Raw genomic sequence first — 18,446 nt, forward strand, 5'->3', positions numbered from 1 at the left:
AAAAAAAAAAGAAAGAGAGATGAGATCAAATGTGGTAGGTATGCTGGAATTGTGAGACTAGAAATTTTTTAAAACTATGACAATATGCTAAAGGCTATAGTGAATAAAGCATGCAAAAAAACCGATGACTAACCAGAGAGATGGAAATTCTAATAGAGAATTAAAACAAAAAAGGGAGATTAAAAAAAAAACAGTAACTGAAATAAAAAATGTCTTTAGAGGGGCTTATATTTAAACTGGACATTACAGAGGAAAAGAGCCTGAGGATATCTCAATAAAATTCTTCAACACTGGGGGTGCAGAGAGAATATTCAAGAATGGTGAGGCAGCTACATAGATATAACACACACATAACAAGAATACAAAAACAAAAAAGAATGAACAGAAGAAATACTTTAAACAAAAACCACTTGAGAACTTCCCTCAAATTAATGTCCTACCAAGTCACACAAGCAGGAAGCTCAGAGAACACAAAGCAAGATAAATGCCAGGAGAACTATACCTAAGCATACGGTATTCAAATTACAGAAGATCAAAGATAAAGATATTCAAAGGAGCCAGAGGAATAAAAACATTGTACTTATACAAGGGAGAAGTACATCCGAACACGTAAGTGGCACAAGCACCTGCCTGGCAAGAGCAAGGTCCTGAGTTCAATTCCCAGTATCAAAAAAAAAAAAAAAAAAAAAGAAAAGAAAAGAAAAAAGAGAAGAAAACATGTAAGCAGAAAGACAGTACAAAAGAAAGAAAAAATCCACCAACCTAGTATTGTGTACCTAGCGAAATTACCCTTCAAAAGTAAGAGAATTGAAAACTTTCTCAAATAAACAGAAACAGGGAATTTGTCACCAGTAAACCTTTCCTCATTAAGAAATGTTAAAAGGAGTTCTTTAGAAGAAAAATTATATAGATCAAAAACTCAGATCCAATAGGAAATTAATAAGGAAATAAACATCAGAGAAGAAATCAGTAAAAATGAAGTAAAATAAAAACTTTCCCCAGCACTCTGGGAAGCTGAGGCAGGAGGACTCCAACTTCAATCCTAGACTGGGCAAATTTGACAGACCCTGTCTCAAACTTTAATAAATAATAAAGAAGGGGGATAAGAGTATAGCTCAGTGAGAAGGCCCTGGATTTAATCCCCAGTTCCATAAGGAGAAAAAGAAAAAAAACCCTTTCATCTTTCTTATTCTTTTTCTTTACAGTGCTGGGGATTGAACCCAGGGCCCTGCATGTGCTAGGTGAACACTCTATCACTGAGTTACAATCCCAGCCATCATTTTTTAAGAATTCTTAATATATTCAATAAACAGGTTTAAAAAATAATAACAGCAAAAATTAATCCAATTATGTATACTTATATATGTGTATTTATAGTATGCATCCTTATGTATGCTTATGTAGAAATAAAATGAATGACAGCAATATGCAAATGATAGAAGGGAGAAATTAAGATTATTTTGTCATAAGGTACTCACCCTACCTATGAAATGGTAGAGTGCTACTTGAAGCAGACTTGAATTAGTTGTAGATGTATATTGCAAACTCAAATCACTAAAAAAAGTTTTTTAAAAGTGTATAAATAATGGGCTAAGAAAGAAAAGAAAATGTAATCATTACTCAACTTTATAGACAAAAGCTGTGTAAAGAAGTTAAAGTGAAGGAAGACAAAAGTGAAAGCTACTCAAACAGTGGAAGACAGTAAATCCAAAATAAGCAGAAGAAAAAATAAAATCAGAGAAGTCAATGATATTAAAAATAAGAAATCAATGGAGAAAAATCAAAAGCTAATTCATTGAAAAGGTCAATGAAAGTGATCACCCTCCAGGGCAAGGCTAAGAAAGACAGAAGACACAAATCACTAATATCAGAAATGAAAAACAGACATTACTACAGATCCCAAAGACAGTATAAAGATAAACTTATATGATCCTGTTAATAGTGCCAGAGAGAGAGAAAGAGAGAGAGAGAGAGAGAGAGAGAGAGAGAGAGAGAGAGAGAGAGAGAGAAAAGCATTTGACAAACACCAACACCCATTTATGATAGATTAAAAAAACAAAAACTCAGTAAACTGGGAACAGAGAACTTGCTCAAACTGATTCAGAAAAACAAAATAAAAACAGAAACAAAAACAAAAACAAAAACAAAAACACCGCGGGCTAATATCACACCTTAATGATAAACCAGAAAATTTCTCAGTAAGATCAGAAATAAGACAAAAATGTTTCCACTTGTTCTTGGTAACATTGTATTGGAAGTCCTAATTAGTGTAAGACAAGAAAAGGAAATAAAAGGTATGTAGATTGAGAAGAAATAAAACTTTTGTTTACAAATGACATGATCATCTATGGAGAAACTTCAAATGAACTGAAAAAAATCTTCTGGAACTAATAAGCAATTATGTAGCAAGGTCTCAGGACACATCATCAATTGCGTTCCTATATAGCCTTCCTTTGATATTTTCACGGGAATGATTCTAGGAAACCCCACTGGATACTAAAATCTGTAGATGTTTAAATCCCTTATATAGAATGACATAGTATTTGTGTATAATGTAATCAATTCCTCCTGTATACATTAAATCACCTCTAATTTACTTATCTAATACAATTTAAATGCTAGTATAATTTAACTGTTACTATACAGTTCAGGGAATAGTGACCCCTCCCCCCAAAAAGTCTGTACACGTTCAGTACAGATACAATTTTTCCACCAAATACTTTCAATCTAGTTACTTGAATCTGGAGTCTTAGAACTGATGGGTACAGAGGGCAAACTATTCATGAGCAATGAACAAGTAAAATTTTAAATTTAAAAAAATACTATTATATTAGTGCCTCCAAAAATGAAACACTCAGCTATAATCTAACAAAGTATACATAAGAACTATACAGGAAATACACAAAACTCCGATGAAAAAGAATGAAATAGAGATATATTCTACATTCAATGGATAAGAAGACTGAATATTGTCAAGCTATCAGTTCTTCCCAACTTAACCTTGAAATTCAATGCAGTATCAATATGTCAGTAAGTTATTTTGCATTTATCAACAAACATTCTAAAATTAAAATGTAGAGGCAAAAGACTGAGAATAGCTTACAAGATATTGAAGAAAAAAAAACCCCTAAAAATAGAAATTCCATTTGACCCAGCTATACCTCTCCCTGGTACATTCCCAAAAAATTTAAGGACATCAGACTATAGTTATATATATATATATCCACTATCTATAGTAGCACAATTCACAATAGCTAAACTCTGAAAACAAGCCTAGAAGCCCATCAACAAATGAGTGGACAAAGAAAATGTGACACATATTTAAATATTATTCAACCATAAACAAGAATGAAATCATGTCATTTGCCAGAAAAATGGATAAAAATGGAGACCATCACGCTAAGGGAAATAGGCCAGACTCTGTTAATTATCACGTTTTCTCTTATATGAGAAGTATACAATATAAATACATAAATAAATAAAGGAGAGACGATAGAAAACTAGAAGGTAGATTCCTGGAAAGAAGGAAAGGGATTGAGATAAGGAAGAAGAAAGACGGATGGGGATAAAGGGACTGACAATGATCAAAATAAGTTATATGCCTATACCCACCGATTTCCACAAACATACATCACTATCCTGTACTATAAACATGCACTAATTTAAAAAAAGCTGAAGATGAGAAACAAAATTGAAAGAGTTCACCTGCTTTCAAGTCTTACTATAGTGGTGGCAATTAGAATGATCAAATCTAAAACAGTGATAATACTAAATGCTGACAAAGCTATGGAGCAACAGTATTTACAATATATTATAGCAGTATTTAAATGGTACTAACATATACATGCATGAATATATATATACATATTCTTTTATAACTTCTGAATTTAAAAATTTAGAAAACTTACACTTTTTCCAAATAAACAAATGAAATTAAAACTTTTAAAGATGTGATGTACATGTACCAATTCTCCATGATGAATGTAGTCATTACATACTGCAAACATGTATTAATAAAAAGAAATTAAAACTTGAAGCAAAAAAAGAAATTTGGCAAAACTTACCTAGCAGGGGAAATTCCTCTCTTATAAAGATCAATCCTCACTTTCTCTCCCACATGTCTGTAAATCTCTACAATAGCCAATATTGCAGCATCTCTCACCTGTTAGAGAATTCAGAATATTTAAAGAAATTAGTTTCCTAGGGTTTTTGTAGAGGTTTCTTGGTAGATCCTTGTTTTTTTGTTAATAACATGCCACAATTTCTCTAGGGACATTAAAACCAGTTTGGGGATTCAAGTTGGTCTGCTAGTACAATGTTACCTTAAGGCTGAAGCCAGAGACTTGCTTGAGCCACAAGTTTGAGACCAATCTGGACACAGTGAGACATTTTTATGCAACCATATTCAAGAATAAAAGAAGCTGACAACCTGTCCTCACAACTAACTATGGGTTATGGAATACGTGTGTCTCTGGGGGAAATAAGACAGGAAGGTAGGATGCAGCTAAAACTGGCTAGGAAAGAAGGCACGACAAGATTCAGGACACACGTATAAAACAGTTCCGAAAACCCTGCACATGGGCTTTCCCCAAGAACTCAGGCAGGTTTTTGACAGGATGAGCTAGACCTGACATCAGCCTAAGGAGCAGGTGATATGAACAGGACAGTCCACACTGAGTTTTTACCACTATGTTCGCTCTTGCATGGTGGCCCATCTTCATGCTGTAGGATGCACTTTTCCTACTTTACCTGGCCCGAATTCACTCTGCAGAACCTGTTTCTTTTCCTACCTTTAATAAACCTTTGCTACCATTTAAAAAAAAAAACAAAAAAGTACCTTGCAGGAAGACCACAGAAAGGAACCCAGGGCCTTTGTTATTCAATCTCAAACTCAAGAACCAGTCATTAAGTCCCATCTATACTTAAACCTCCCAAACTACTAACAAATGAGGAACTTACATGAATGTATTTTTTTAAAACTATCTTTGGTATGCATTTAAAAAAGAGGTAAAGTCGTGATTTCGCTACCATTCTTCAATAGGATAAAAGCAAAACAGGGTACAGAAAAATCAGTCAATGCTTGAATGTAAATAATTTTTTACCTGGCTGTTGGAATCTCCAAATAAGATGCACAAGTGTGGTACCAACTTGCTGAAGACTAAGGGTTGAGCCCCAAAACTAAATGTAATTTGACAAAAAAAGAGAGAGAGAGTTGGTTTTAATTAAATAATAAACAAAATATCCTCATGTCTTGCCTCTTGTCTATATCAAATATGACAATTATGGTGGAGAGGTTGTGCACACATCATCAAAACACAAAAGATACCAGAAACAAGCAAAAACTAATTCTAAACAACGTGAAATATACAAACTGAAAATTAATACATGACCCAACATACCAAAATGCTCAACCAATGTCACTTTTAACCCTAGCAATCTATGAATTACTTAAGAAATCAGAGCATTCACTTTTGAAATAGATTTTTAGACAGTGGGTTTCGAATAAACTTGAAATTAAATGAAATAAGTAAATGAAAAGATCTTTATGCTTATTAATATTTGGATGAAATAACAGGTTAAAAGCAAATGACAGGAGAACCAAAACTCACAAAGACTATGCAGACTGAACACACCTACAAACTTTAGATGGAATAATGGACTTGAGAGCAAAAGAAAATAAAGTATAGTAAAAATTTAAAAAATGAAGAGGAAGTAACACTGTAGGAAAGTTGAAAGTTACTATGTATTACCTATCATATTGTATTAAACCTGAAAAAACTAGTCCAGAATGAAAACAAAGTCCCAGTTTACATTTCTTCAGAATCTTCTTCATATCTCTGTGGCATCAATACTGTTAGAATTCTGCACACTGCTACCAGATTTAGTTTACCCAGGAGTCTTGTTCAGGGTATGATTTGGTAGCCATCCACAGTACTCCAGGGAGCCTAGGGCCAACTGGAAAAGGGAAGATTTGGGAAGTGGGGCTACAATATACGAGATACCACTGAGTTAAAAACAATTCCAAATTGGATCCAGAGCTTAGATCCTAAATTATCAATGCATCAGTTCTATGGTGGCTATAATTAACATACTAAAGAAGAGAAACATTTCTTATAACTGATAATTTTAAAATTAACCACCTGAAGATAATATATATACTTTTAGAAATACCGTAAAATTACCAATAAATTTTGTGCTGGTCATTGGTTAATAACTATTTAAAATTTATTTACATAGTCTTTGATCTTGTAAAACAGATTTTTTTTGATAGGTGTGGTATTTTTTTTTTTGGTACTGGGAATCCAACTCAGGACCTTGTGCTTGCCAGGCAGGCACTTGTGCCACTGAGCAATATCCCCAGTCCCTCAGACTTTTTTTGAGAAATAAACATAAGAAGGCCATTTTCAGTAATATAAAACTTACATGTTTAAGGTTTCAATAAGACACAGACACACGCCTTCTCGCGATCGAAAATTCTTGTGCTTAAAACCAGAAGCCAACTGTTCCCAAATGTACTATTTGAAAGAAAAGTACAGGTATAACAAAGAATTATTCAAGTTATATTTTAACTCTCCCCAACCTTATTACCAACTTCATTAATAGCTGAATTTTCTCATCAGAATATTTCCACTTTACCACAGGCCAAGTATACCTTTTTGAAATGCTTCATTCCAGGAATATTTTGGATTTTTTTATTTTCAGATTTTAAAATACCTACATTTACACAGTAAGATACCTTAGGGATAGAACCCAAATCTAAACACAAACTCATTTATATTTCACATACACTTTTTTTTTTTCTTTTGGCTTTTTGAGACAGGGTCTCGCTATGCAGTTCAGGCTGGCCTTGAGCTCACTATGTAGCCCAGGCTGGTCTCGAACTCGCAACAATCCTCCTGCCTCAGCCTCCCGAGTGCTGGGATTACAGGCATGCGCCACCACGTGCAGCCACATACACTTTATATATATAAGCCTGAAGGTAACTTTATAAAATATTTTTAGTGCACTTGTGTTTTACCTGTGACCGGTTACATGAAGTCAGGTATGAAATTTTCCATTTGTGTTACTATGTCAATGCTTAGAAAGTTTTGGACTTTGGAGCATTTTTGGACTTTGATTTTTGGATTAGGGATGCTCAAATTATACGTACAAGTTACTAAGTCAAAATTATATCGCCATTCTTCCTAGTCATTCATCACATTTTTAATTTTATTTTTTTCACTTTAGATTTCAATTATTGTCATAAAAAAAATGTCCAGAACCTAAAAATCTTAGTATTTCCAAAGACATAGGATTTCTTCTATGTTTTAGAAACCTTCAATAACAATGCTAGCATTGTAAGTCCAGTAGTCTAGTAAGCATTTAAAAGGTCCAACACTGTCTAACAACTACTACACACTGTCATAAGGAATGGGATTTTTCAACACATTATAATTAAGGTCTTTCTCCTTTTAATACTATATCCACACATAGGATAATTTTGGAATGCCTCATTTTATGACTACTTAATTTGTTTACATTTATCTATGTTAAACAATACATGCTTTCTTCATAGATAAACTTACACAAGTAGTGTAAAATAATTACTTGAGTTTGGTTTAATAAGGAATCCAACTTTACTTTTCCTATTATCCAAGTGATAGCCAAATGCCCAATCAATCCTTTTTACACATTTGGAAACGTGACCTTTACCATTTATCAAATTCTCCCCCCACACACACACACACGTACACAGACACACTCACTTTCAAGACTCGGTACTCTTTTTACAGTCTGTATTAAGCTTTACTAATATACTTCTTTCTCTAAGGGCCTAGGTTCAATCTATAGCAGTGTAAAGACAAAAACAAAAGCAAAATACCAAATCCTATAATTCAATAATATGACTCAGCAACATAATCTCTGGAACTCTAATTTATAAAAATATTTATGTTTATATCCAAAGATACATGTACAAGGATGCTTCCTATGGTACTCTTTGTAATAACAAAAAACCAAAAACAACTTAAAATGTAAATCACTTAACATGTATAAAAAAGTACCAACCATTGGGCTGGAGCGGTGCAACCTTTTAATTCCAGCTACTCTTGAGGCTGAGGCAGGATCCTAGTTCAAGCCCAGCCTGAGTAACATAGTGAGACTGTTTCAAAAAATTTTTTTAAAAAAAGAATATCAAACTATTAACAAAGATTTAGTTCGGAGGTGTAGAATAATGGGAAGCAGTTTACTTTTACAATTTAATACTCTTTGGATTTTTATAAAAAACATGTAATATTAACAATCTTAAGCATTATATGATATCACTGTGTATATTATCTATTTGGATTTCTTTTTCCATTTGAATTACTCTCTCAATTTTTATTTATACATCACTTTCTCTTTATTCTCCTTTCAAAATATCTCCATGACATGGTTTGCATATGGTTTGTCACCCAAGCTGTCACATACTGAAGACATGGTCCTCAGTGTGGTGCTGTTGAGACAGATAGTGGGAACTTTAAGGGGAGGAGCTATGTAGGACACTGGAAGAAAAGCCACTTCTCCTTCCTCCGGGCTTCCTTCCAACCCTGTCAGGGTAGCACTCATCCTCTTGTCATTTCCATGTATGGGATGCACTCCTGCTATTATGGCACCATCTACCATAAAGAGAGTGATTCACCATAGGGGCCTGTGCTATGCTGTTTAGATTTTCAACCTCCAAAACTGTGAGCTAAATAAATCTCTTTTCTTTACAGGTATCTAGCCTCAGATATTTTGTTATAGTAAAAAAATAGAATAATAAATTCTATAAAAGCAAATTATTTGTACTGTATTCATAAAATCCCCATTCTTGTAATAGAGTATAAGCCTTATACAATTAGTAGCCACCTGTTAAAATAATTTCTCCCTTGCTGAGAGTTACAGGGATTAACATAACACTTAGTAATCTTTAAAATAAGCTTTCTCATTAAACATTTGACAGTTTGCATGTAAGGCAACACATAAAATCCTGAATATAATCAGTACAGTGTTAAATCACTTCAGTTCATATGTTAGGTTTCTGTAAAAAGCATAATAGTAGAAAATAAGGAAAGGAAAAAGGAAAAAAACCAAAAATTAAATATTGACATTGTTGCTTAAATTTCAACTTCTTAAAGCATTAGCAATAATTTACTCTTTGAAATTTCAGCTTTCATGCCTCCTATAGCTTTCACTAACTTGTTAATACCACCTATCTAAAGATTTTCTTAATTAGAAAAACCTGTATTTTAACATGTAGGCTTACCATAGGTGGTGCTACTTGATCCATTAACTTCAGTATCAGAGTCTGAGCTTCATCTCGGACTTTGTCTTTGGCATCTCCCATTCTGTCTATTAAAGCTACAATAACTAAGGGGAGTAGAAAGTAAATATGTATAACTCATCTATACTACAAACTATATTTTACAAAACTACAAATACCAATTGTGTCCATACATGAAAAGTTAAAAGATAAAGAAACTGGTTCTGGAGTTCTTTATTCCAAACAAAAATAACTGAGAAGCAAGTTTAAACAGAGTGTGTACACTATAATATCTACTTATGATAATGTTAAAAAGTAGACAAAATGTTATTTTATTTTACATTTCAGTACATAAATGATCAAGCTTTAGAGACAAGCAAAGGAACATGTCTCCCCAAGGCCATAAAAAGGATGACTGGTACATCAAGGATATCATTAGGAAGTGCAGGGAAGTCTAAAGAATTGGCAGAAGTTTAGCTTCTTAATTTGGGCATAATCAGGTGTTGGTTTTGTAATTATTTTTTAAATGGTGCATGTTTGATATGTACTCTTCCATATGTATGATATATTCCACAACTGGTAAACAGGAACAGAAAGTCTATATTACAGAACCGAGGTTTTTCTCTACCATGTCCTAGACACTGGCACTATTCCTTGAATAGAGGCAAGCAAGGCAGGTTAAAGCCCATTCTTAGAAAGCTTTCATGATCAAAGTTTTTGTAATTATAAATCAAGAATGAATTAAAAATCATATCCAAAAAAAACCAGAATTGAGATGTGCTGTGTACACATTCCAATTCCCCACAATGAATGTAATCATTATGTACTGCATACAGGTACTAATAAAAAAATCACATTGAAGGAATGGGTTCTAAAGTCCTTTCATAGAAAAAAACCTCAAAATTATCTTTCTGTACTCCCTTTACACACCACTTACTGTGATTTTACTACATGTGTCACCTTGAACACAGTATTTAACTGCTTTTTGTCTATTGCCTCACCTATAAACATGGGTAGTGGTACTCAACTCAGGGAACTACTAAAAATTAAAAGATAAGGCACGTAGATAACATAGAGGGAAGGGCATAGAGAAAGGACTCTCTATAATATGTCATCTGATAATCACTCCCATCCTCCATGTCCACATGCAAAGAAATGTCTTTTGTTCCTCTTTTGGCTTTACAGCTAATATGGCCTTCCTTTCTCTGAGTCACTGGAGGCATAGGTCTAATGTTAATAAGAGAATCAAGAAGAAATGAAATCGAGAAAGAGATATTACTTTAGTTTATTGACAGGCAAATATAATTAAATGTACATATAATTTGATGTCAGTATATTTGTCTACAATGCAATAACCAAAACTAATATAAAGGTTCAATAACACCTGAGGTAAAAGAGATGGCATTCTTTTTGGGAGAAAATTACTAGAGTAGAAGCCAATTGTCCAAATGCAATATCATCCAAAAATCTTAAGCTTAAGCAAGGAAATTACTATATAAGAAAATAAGGCCTACACCATGAAAACTATATCCTACTCCTGAGGCAATGGAAGCATTAGTGAGTGGAAAAAATATAAATCTTTCTCACCTTGTTTGGTATATTATTAACACTAGTACCCAAAGTCACACAAATTGCAGTTAGTGAAACCAGGATTTAAATAACCTGTAAAAGGTCCCAATCATAATCACCTCCATTTACTTATACATAATTTGAAGTGTTTAGGTGTATGTCTATGTGTTAATAACCACAGTATAGTACTAGGAAAAAAAGACTTTTTTTTTTTGAGATAGAATTTAGCTTAAAAAAAAAATTCAAATGTAAAGTTTACCAACTCTCCCAGTATTAAACACAAATGTTGGCCCAAATAGGGGCTCATTTCAATTAAATAGTAATTTTATACAATAGAAACAAAACTAAAACATGTCACCATAAAAACAGTATTATAGCTATTAACTTACATAATAAATTCATAATTTTTCTTCATCAAAATCTTTTTTTAACACATAGTTTCTGGGAAACAAACAGAATAAGATTTTATTCTTAGCTCCTGCCAGTTATATTAAACTTCCCTAAATACATAAACAAGTCAAATGTTTCCAAAACATAGTTTTTAACATCTACTACAAGATTTTAAGCAGAAGACTGACAGTAAAAATCTTCTTTTCAGAAGATATCAACAGAAAGGATGGTCTGGAAACCAACTAAGGATTTAAATTGCATAAGAAAGATCAAGAGGCCCATTAGACACTTCTGCCTGAAAAGATAGCTAGGGCATAAAAAGAAAATTTGACAGAATTTGGTGACATACCAAAACATGAATAAAAAAGCTGAACAATGATATCTGAAAATAACTGTGATGTTATATTGACATTATGAGCCACTTAATCCACACAGACAAAAAGATCACTAATAGTCAAGTCCCATATAACACTACATAACAGGACCCAATTCACTCACTGCATTCCAAAAGGCACATGAAGGTCACTCAAGTTTAGAAATAAGTCACAACCAGCTTTGTAATTGTAATACTATACAAAGAACAGGATTAAGTTAGCGTTAATACACTTTTAAGTATGCACTACTCAAAGTATGGCCAGCAGCCCAGGACCAATCTACAAAGTATGGTAAAGAAACTGAGAGTGTTTACAAAATGTCTTAAAATAATCTCACTAAAGTAATTTTGTTTATTGAATCTAATAATAAAAATTAAAGCCAGGCACAATGGCACACACTTGTAATCCCAGCTACTCCAGAGGCTGAGCAAAAAAAATCACAAGTTTAAGGCTAGCCTAGGCAACTTAGGGAGGAGATGTCTCCAAAAAAGGGGATGGTGGGAGGCATGCTGGGAATGTAACTCAGTGGTACAGCACTTGCCTAGCAGGCACAAGGCCCTGGGTTCAGTCTGGGAAATTGGAAGAAAACAAAAAATTGAATGGGCTGATAGCGTAGTTTAGTGGTAAAAGCATGTGCTTACATGTGCATAGCCCTGGGTTCAATCCCCATCACCAAAACTAAAATGGAAAAAGGGCTTTGTACTTTTTCATTTTGCTGTAACTTACCTTTCCTTATACTTTATGAATTATTGGTTGACATAGGCTAGCAATGAAAAAAATTAGTCCCTAGTCCCTCCTCACAAATACTCTGAAAAATATCATGGCAAATGATACTATAAATTTTAATATTTACAAAAGATCCAAAACTTTTTTTTGAAAACATGAAGTAAAAATCTACTAGTATTTAGCAAAGTTTTTAGGCTCTAGGTTTTTGTTGTTTTGTTTTTGCTTCTCTTTGTTCTTCAAAGGGAATAATATTATTTAAATAGGGATAAAAATCTCTATTTAAACTACAATGCCATCAGATCTCCGGGTTGTATAAAAGTATGTTTTAAAATTTACAAAGAAATAATTCTGTTAATAAAAACTAGAAGAAAAAAGTCACTACAACAAAGCCTACAATGATTTTTAAATAAAGTTAACTTACCCATTGACACATATGATTTAAATCGTGTTGATAATCTGTCCACAAAGGCACTTAAAATTTCCAGTCCCATTAATGATACCTACAGACAGAAGTTTTCATAAATACAAATTATTGATGGATACTTTTACTTTCATATCAGTACAGGTAATTAATTTCTAACATAGAGAAACTTTTATGTATTATCAAGTCTTTCAAAGATGAATTAAAGTATTTAAGGGTAAATGGCCATGAAGTTGAGGCACCCTACTCTGAAATGGTTCAACAGTAATAGAAGTAATAATAATAATAAGAAGAACAAAAACAACAACAACTAAATATGTGAGGAGATAATGATAAGCCATATTCAGGAAAAAAATTAATAACTGGTAAATTTGGTGAAGGTTACAGAAGAGTTCACGGACAATACTGGCACTTTAACTTTGAAATGTTTCCTAAATGACACAGTTAAAAATTCAAAAAGTATCCTAATTATGAAGAAATTTCAACTTGTCTAGAATACAGAAACTGGAAAAACATTACTTCCATTCTACCAAGCAAGAGCCAAGCCACATACAAAATGACAACTATTCTCGACTGTACCTAACAGCTGAGGTTGTAGAATAACCAGTCAGCCTGAAATCTAAAAAGGAAAAAGAATATACTGGACACAGGCAGTAAGTCAAATGACAGAAGAGGGAAATGAAACTAATACAAGTGGGCAAGAATTCAACTGCATTTAACAAATTATTAACAGGTAAGTGTAGGCTAATATGAAAATACAGAATCTCTACTAGCCACAGATACAAGGACAGTCCACCAACTTGTACACTCTAGTTTGCACCCACTTGCAAGCTCTTTCTCCACAAACCTCCACATTCACAGTTAAGACTGAAGGCTGAGCAGAAGAATGGGGAAAATATCCCCTGGCACAGGAATGGAAGGAAGGAGCAGCTGCCTCTGTGGGAAAGGCACAAATACCCTTGCCCTACAAAAACCAAAATTCTAAAGTCCTGAGGAAGAGAGATCAAACACTATTACCCCTACAACACAGGTAAAACTCACTGCTGTTGACAAAAGAAAAAAGACTGACAGTCCTCTTCTTAAGTAGAGGGCACCAAAAAAATACCATCTTGGTCACCAATAATTAAAAGGTTTTAGGCAGGGAGGAGTATCATCTTTGATAAAACCTCAGCCCAAGACTCAAGAAGAAAGAGCCTCCTAAGACTGGAACTGGACTAGAAAAACAAGAAAATGATCCCATTCCTCACAACCAGGCTAGCAAGCATGAAATAAGAAGAAACAAGAGTCTATTACCAGGGAAAGAGCAGGAAGGCAGGGGAAAAGCCCTCTGTGAAACACAGGATAATAGGAAAAGCCTAAAGTACAGGGTTAAGCAGAAACAGTAAGGAAAACCCTACATCAAACTAAGCAAGTTAACAGGGACTTGAAGCAAATACAAACTAAAGCTAACTGTAGCAACCACAACAGACAAACCTAACTTCCAACTACTGACTAGACTGATTACACAGCTCAACACTGTACGTTTAACAGAAAAATCATGCATGCCATCTGAAGCATAAATATTATTTACCTTAGTCTTAAATTTCCTAAACACTGTCCAACTTCCAACTAAAAATTATGAAATGCAATGAGAGCTGGGGGGAGAGGAATCTCAATGTCAAGGACAACCAACAAAACAAAATACATACATAATCCATAGACTAAACCACCATAGAATTTAAAAGTAATAATGATCATTAGCATGCTATACGCTCTAGTTAAAATATCACAAAACAGGCACGATCTCATCAGCACAGATATAAAAATCCTAAACAGAGTCAAATACTATGATAAAAAAAAAACAAAAAAAAAAGTATTTTTTTTTAAAAAGTGATAAAAGGAGTTATACTCCTTACTTTAGCTGGGCAAGGTGTAGACACCTGTAATCTCAGCTGAGGTTGAGGCAGGAGGATCACAAATCTGAGGCTAGACTGGGCAAGTTAATGAGGCCCTATCTCTCAAAATAAAAAGGACTGGCAACAACACTCAGTGGTGTTCCTGGGATCCACCTCCAGTGGGGATGCTGGGGGCCTCTAATGGACTCACCAACAGATGTGCCACAGAGAAGAATCAGTGAATTGATGCGAGGCTGATAAAAAGTATCCAAATCAAATATACTAAAATGGAAGAAACTGGGAGGGAGAAGAGCTAAAGTATTTAACAACACTGGGACAATATCATATTGTCTGATATATCGGAATTCCCAAGAAAAATAAGAGAACAAAGTAGAAGAAACATTTGGAGGTAAAAGGAAAAGAAAAAATGGTAAAAATATCACAAAGCATCAAAGCATCTACCTTTGAGTCTCAGAGTACCTGAGAAAGGAAAATTTCAAGAAATACCAAAACACATAATATTCAAACTGTTAAAACCAAAAGAAAGGAAAATCTTAACACCAATGAGAAGAAAAAAAAAAATAAGTCCAGCAAGCTTCCTGCCCAAAAGTACGTGAATCAGGAGACAATGGAGAGACATATTTATAGTACTGAAAAAAATTTCTGACTCAAGTTTCTGTATCTCATAAAAACATCTTTCAAAAATAAAGGAGAATTAAAGACTCTTTCAACACACAAAATGTGACAGAATTCATTATACTACATCCGTATCACAGGAAATGTTTAAAGGAAAATCTTCAGGCAAAAAGTTGCATATGACAACAAGCAAAAACTGAGATCTGCACTAAGTAATTCATAAAACAGGTAAAATTTAAGTAAATATTAAAAAAAATTTTTTAAATATATAAAAATATATATTTCATCAATCTAAAAAATAACTGACATTAAAGCAAACATTAAAACTAGTGACTTAAAATCATGGATGAAAGGTCAGAAAAATCAACTGTTTTATATATTAGCATTCAATAACTGGGGACTGAAATACGTTAAAATAGTACCATTAATAAAACATATAAAATACTTAAGATATAAACTTAACAACTATGTACAACACCATTCCAGTTAATAAATGAAGGAATGGCAGAATAGAATATCACCATTGTGCAAGCCCTAAAGAATTAATACATCTAGATAGTAAACATTAATGGTTGCTAAGCTCACAAAAAAAGATAGTAAGACCTTATTTGCCTCCTGATGGGTGGAGAGCACTCCCTATGAAATAGTCTTGATCCCAAAAAAGGGGGGTGAGAGGGACTTGGATCTGATCAAGTTTCGAATCCAACTAAATTAATAATACAATATATAAGAAATAAAGAAAAAACAGTCAAACATCATTACAGGAATGAAATCAGCAAAATTCAGAATATGGGGCATTCTTCCACAAATAAAAAACCAAAAATTTTTAACAATAGAACTGTAGGTAGGAAAGAGATTAAAAGACACATAATAAACACGTTAAATCTGGCAGCAGAATAATGGTTTCCCAAAGGTATTTACATCTTAACACCCAGAAACTAGATGTACATGATGAAAGGGACTTTGCAGGCAGGAGAAAAGAGTCTGGATTATCCTAGGTCCAATATATCACAAGTCCTTTCCTTTTTTCTTTTCTTTCCTTTTCTTTTGTTGTATTTTTTTTCTTTTTCTTTTTCTTTTTCTTTTTTTTTTTTGATGTATTAATTCATTAGGGCTTGCACAATGGTGATATTCTATTCTGCCATTATCAAGAATTCTTGATAATGGCAGAATAGGGTCTTGCTACACAATACAGGCTAGCGCTGAACTCAACAGGCAGCCCAGGCTGGCCTAGAACTTAAAATCCTCCTGTCTCAGTTTCCCAAGTGCTGAGATTACAGGGATGCACCACCATGTGTGGCTAAAATAGTGATTTCTTTAGATATAGACTCAGGAGTAGGATTTCTAGATTATATGGCAGATCTATTCTTAATTTTTTGAAGAACCTCCATGCTGTTTTCTATAAGCTCTATTAACTTACCTTCTCACCAATACTGAAATACAATAAACCTTTCCTCATTTGAGTGTCGGGTATGAGAAAAGTTCCCCTTTCTCTACATCCTCACCACACTTCTTGTTCTTTGACTTCTTGATAACAGACATTCTTACAAGTATGAGGAAGTATCTTACTATGATTATTAATATCATTTTTCATACACCTATTACCCCTTTATATGTCTTTGTGTATGTGTGCATGCAAGCACATGTGTGTGGTGCTGGGAATGCAGGCAAAAACCCAAACTCTTGTACTAAGGAAGAACTCTACCACTAAGCTACATCCCAATCCTTTTTACTTTGAGTTGGATATAATAAAATTGCCCAGTTTCACCTTGATCCTCCTGCCTCCGCCTTCAGAGCAGCTAGGATTATAAGTACATGCCATCACGCCTCATCATCTATATGTCTTCTTTTGAGAAATACCTATTCAGGTCTTTTGCTGCTTTTGCTTTTTGTTCTGTTTTGTTTTTTGAGATGCATTTTGCCATACTCATCTCTAACTCTGAGGCTTAAGTGATACTCTGCATCAGATTCCCCAGTGCTAAGTTTATAGCCCACCATTCCTAGCCTGCTCTTTTCTTTCTTTCTTTCTTTCTTTTTTTGTTTTTGATTTTTGAGACAGGGTCTTGCTATGTAGTTCAGGCTGGCCTTGAACTCATGGTGATCCTCCTGTATCAGCCTCCCAAGAGCTGGCTTGTTTATTTTTAACTGGATATTTGATATTAAAGAATTCTTGATTGTGTTACTGTAGTAATGACACTGAGGCTATATTAATAGGGCCTCACTATTAGTCTAGACCACCCTTAAACTCATTAAGTAGCCCAGGCTAGCCTCAAACCCACAATCATCCTGTCTCAGCCTCCCACGTGCTGGGATTATAAGCATATGTCATCACACTCAGCCAAATGTCTTTTTAAGAGTGGTTACCCTTGAGACACGGACTAGACTAACTACAAAGTCTTAAAGATAGAACAATATGACATCTATAATTTATGACAAAAGTAATGAGTAGAATTAGCCTTGTGTTAATGACCTTTGCAGCTGAATTTACCTTACTATCTATATTTATATATGTTCAAGGTCCTCCATAATAAAGCTTAAAAATTATAGTATTCATGATTCCCAATGGTAAAATATTAGAAAATGCTCTTAAAGCCCAAGAATAACAGAGGGATGCTCAGACTCCTTTATTCAACCTCACTCTACAGACCAGGGCCTGTACACTAAAACTAAGCAAATCAAAGGACTGAAAAGAAGCAAAATTGTCATTTTTCCTTGTTATTGTTATATTTACAGGAAAACTAAATGAAAAAAACAAAACTGCATGAACAAAATTTTAATTATATAATGAGTAGGCTGGCTATAAAAAAAAATCAATATCCCAAATGTCATTTTATTTCAATGTATCAGAAAATATAATTTTAAAAACAGGGGCTGGGGATTTAGCTCAGCGGCACAGCACCTGCCTGGCAAGCACAACGTCATGAGTTTGGTTCCCGGTACCGAAAAAAAAAAAAAAAAACTAAAAACAAATAGCATTCACAGTACTCTCAAAAAATGTAAATTATCAAAGAGTGAATCTAACAAAAATGTGTGTAAGACCTATTTGGAGAGACAGTTGTGGTGGTGCACACCTGCAGTCCCAGCACTTGGGAGGCTGAGACAAGGAGGATCACTGGGAGTTTGAGGCCAGCCTGGACTACACAAGTGAGTTCAAGGCCAGTCTGGACTACATAGTGAGATCTTGTCTCAAAAAA

At 33.9% G+C, this 18,446-nt stretch overlaps 1 protein-coding gene across 14 annotated transcripts in view; it reads right to left on the minus strand.

Moving 5' to 3' along the window:
• Clasp2 (cytoplasmic linker associated protein 2) overlaps positions 1–18,446 on the minus strand; it is a 189,513-nt gene that overhangs the window by 156,649 nt on the left and 14,418 nt on the right. For all 14 annotated transcript variants that reach the window (XM_013513734.1, XM_005383646.2, XM_013513738.1 and 11 more), the window contains exons 2-6: positions 12,743–12,821; positions 9,266–9,369; positions 6,424–6,515; positions 5,103–5,178; positions 4,065–4,162 (exon numbers count right to left, since the gene is read on the minus strand). In XM_013513734.1, the coding sequence (XP_013369188.1) occupies positions 4,065–4,162; positions 5,103–5,178; positions 6,424–6,515; positions 9,266–9,369; positions 12,743–12,821 (449 nt within the window). The remainder of the gene's footprint in view (positions 1–4,064; positions 4,163–5,102; positions 5,179–6,423; positions 6,516–9,265; positions 9,370–12,742; positions 12,822–18,446) is intronic.

The sequence above is a fragment of the Chinchilla lanigera genome, unplaced genomic scaffold (assembly GCF_000276665.1).
Source record: "Chinchilla lanigera isolate Chin_1 unplaced genomic scaffold, ChiLan1.0 scaffold00020, whole genome shotgun sequence".
Taxonomy (NCBI): domain Eukaryota; kingdom Metazoa; phylum Chordata; class Mammalia; order Rodentia; family Chinchillidae; genus Chinchilla; species Chinchilla lanigera.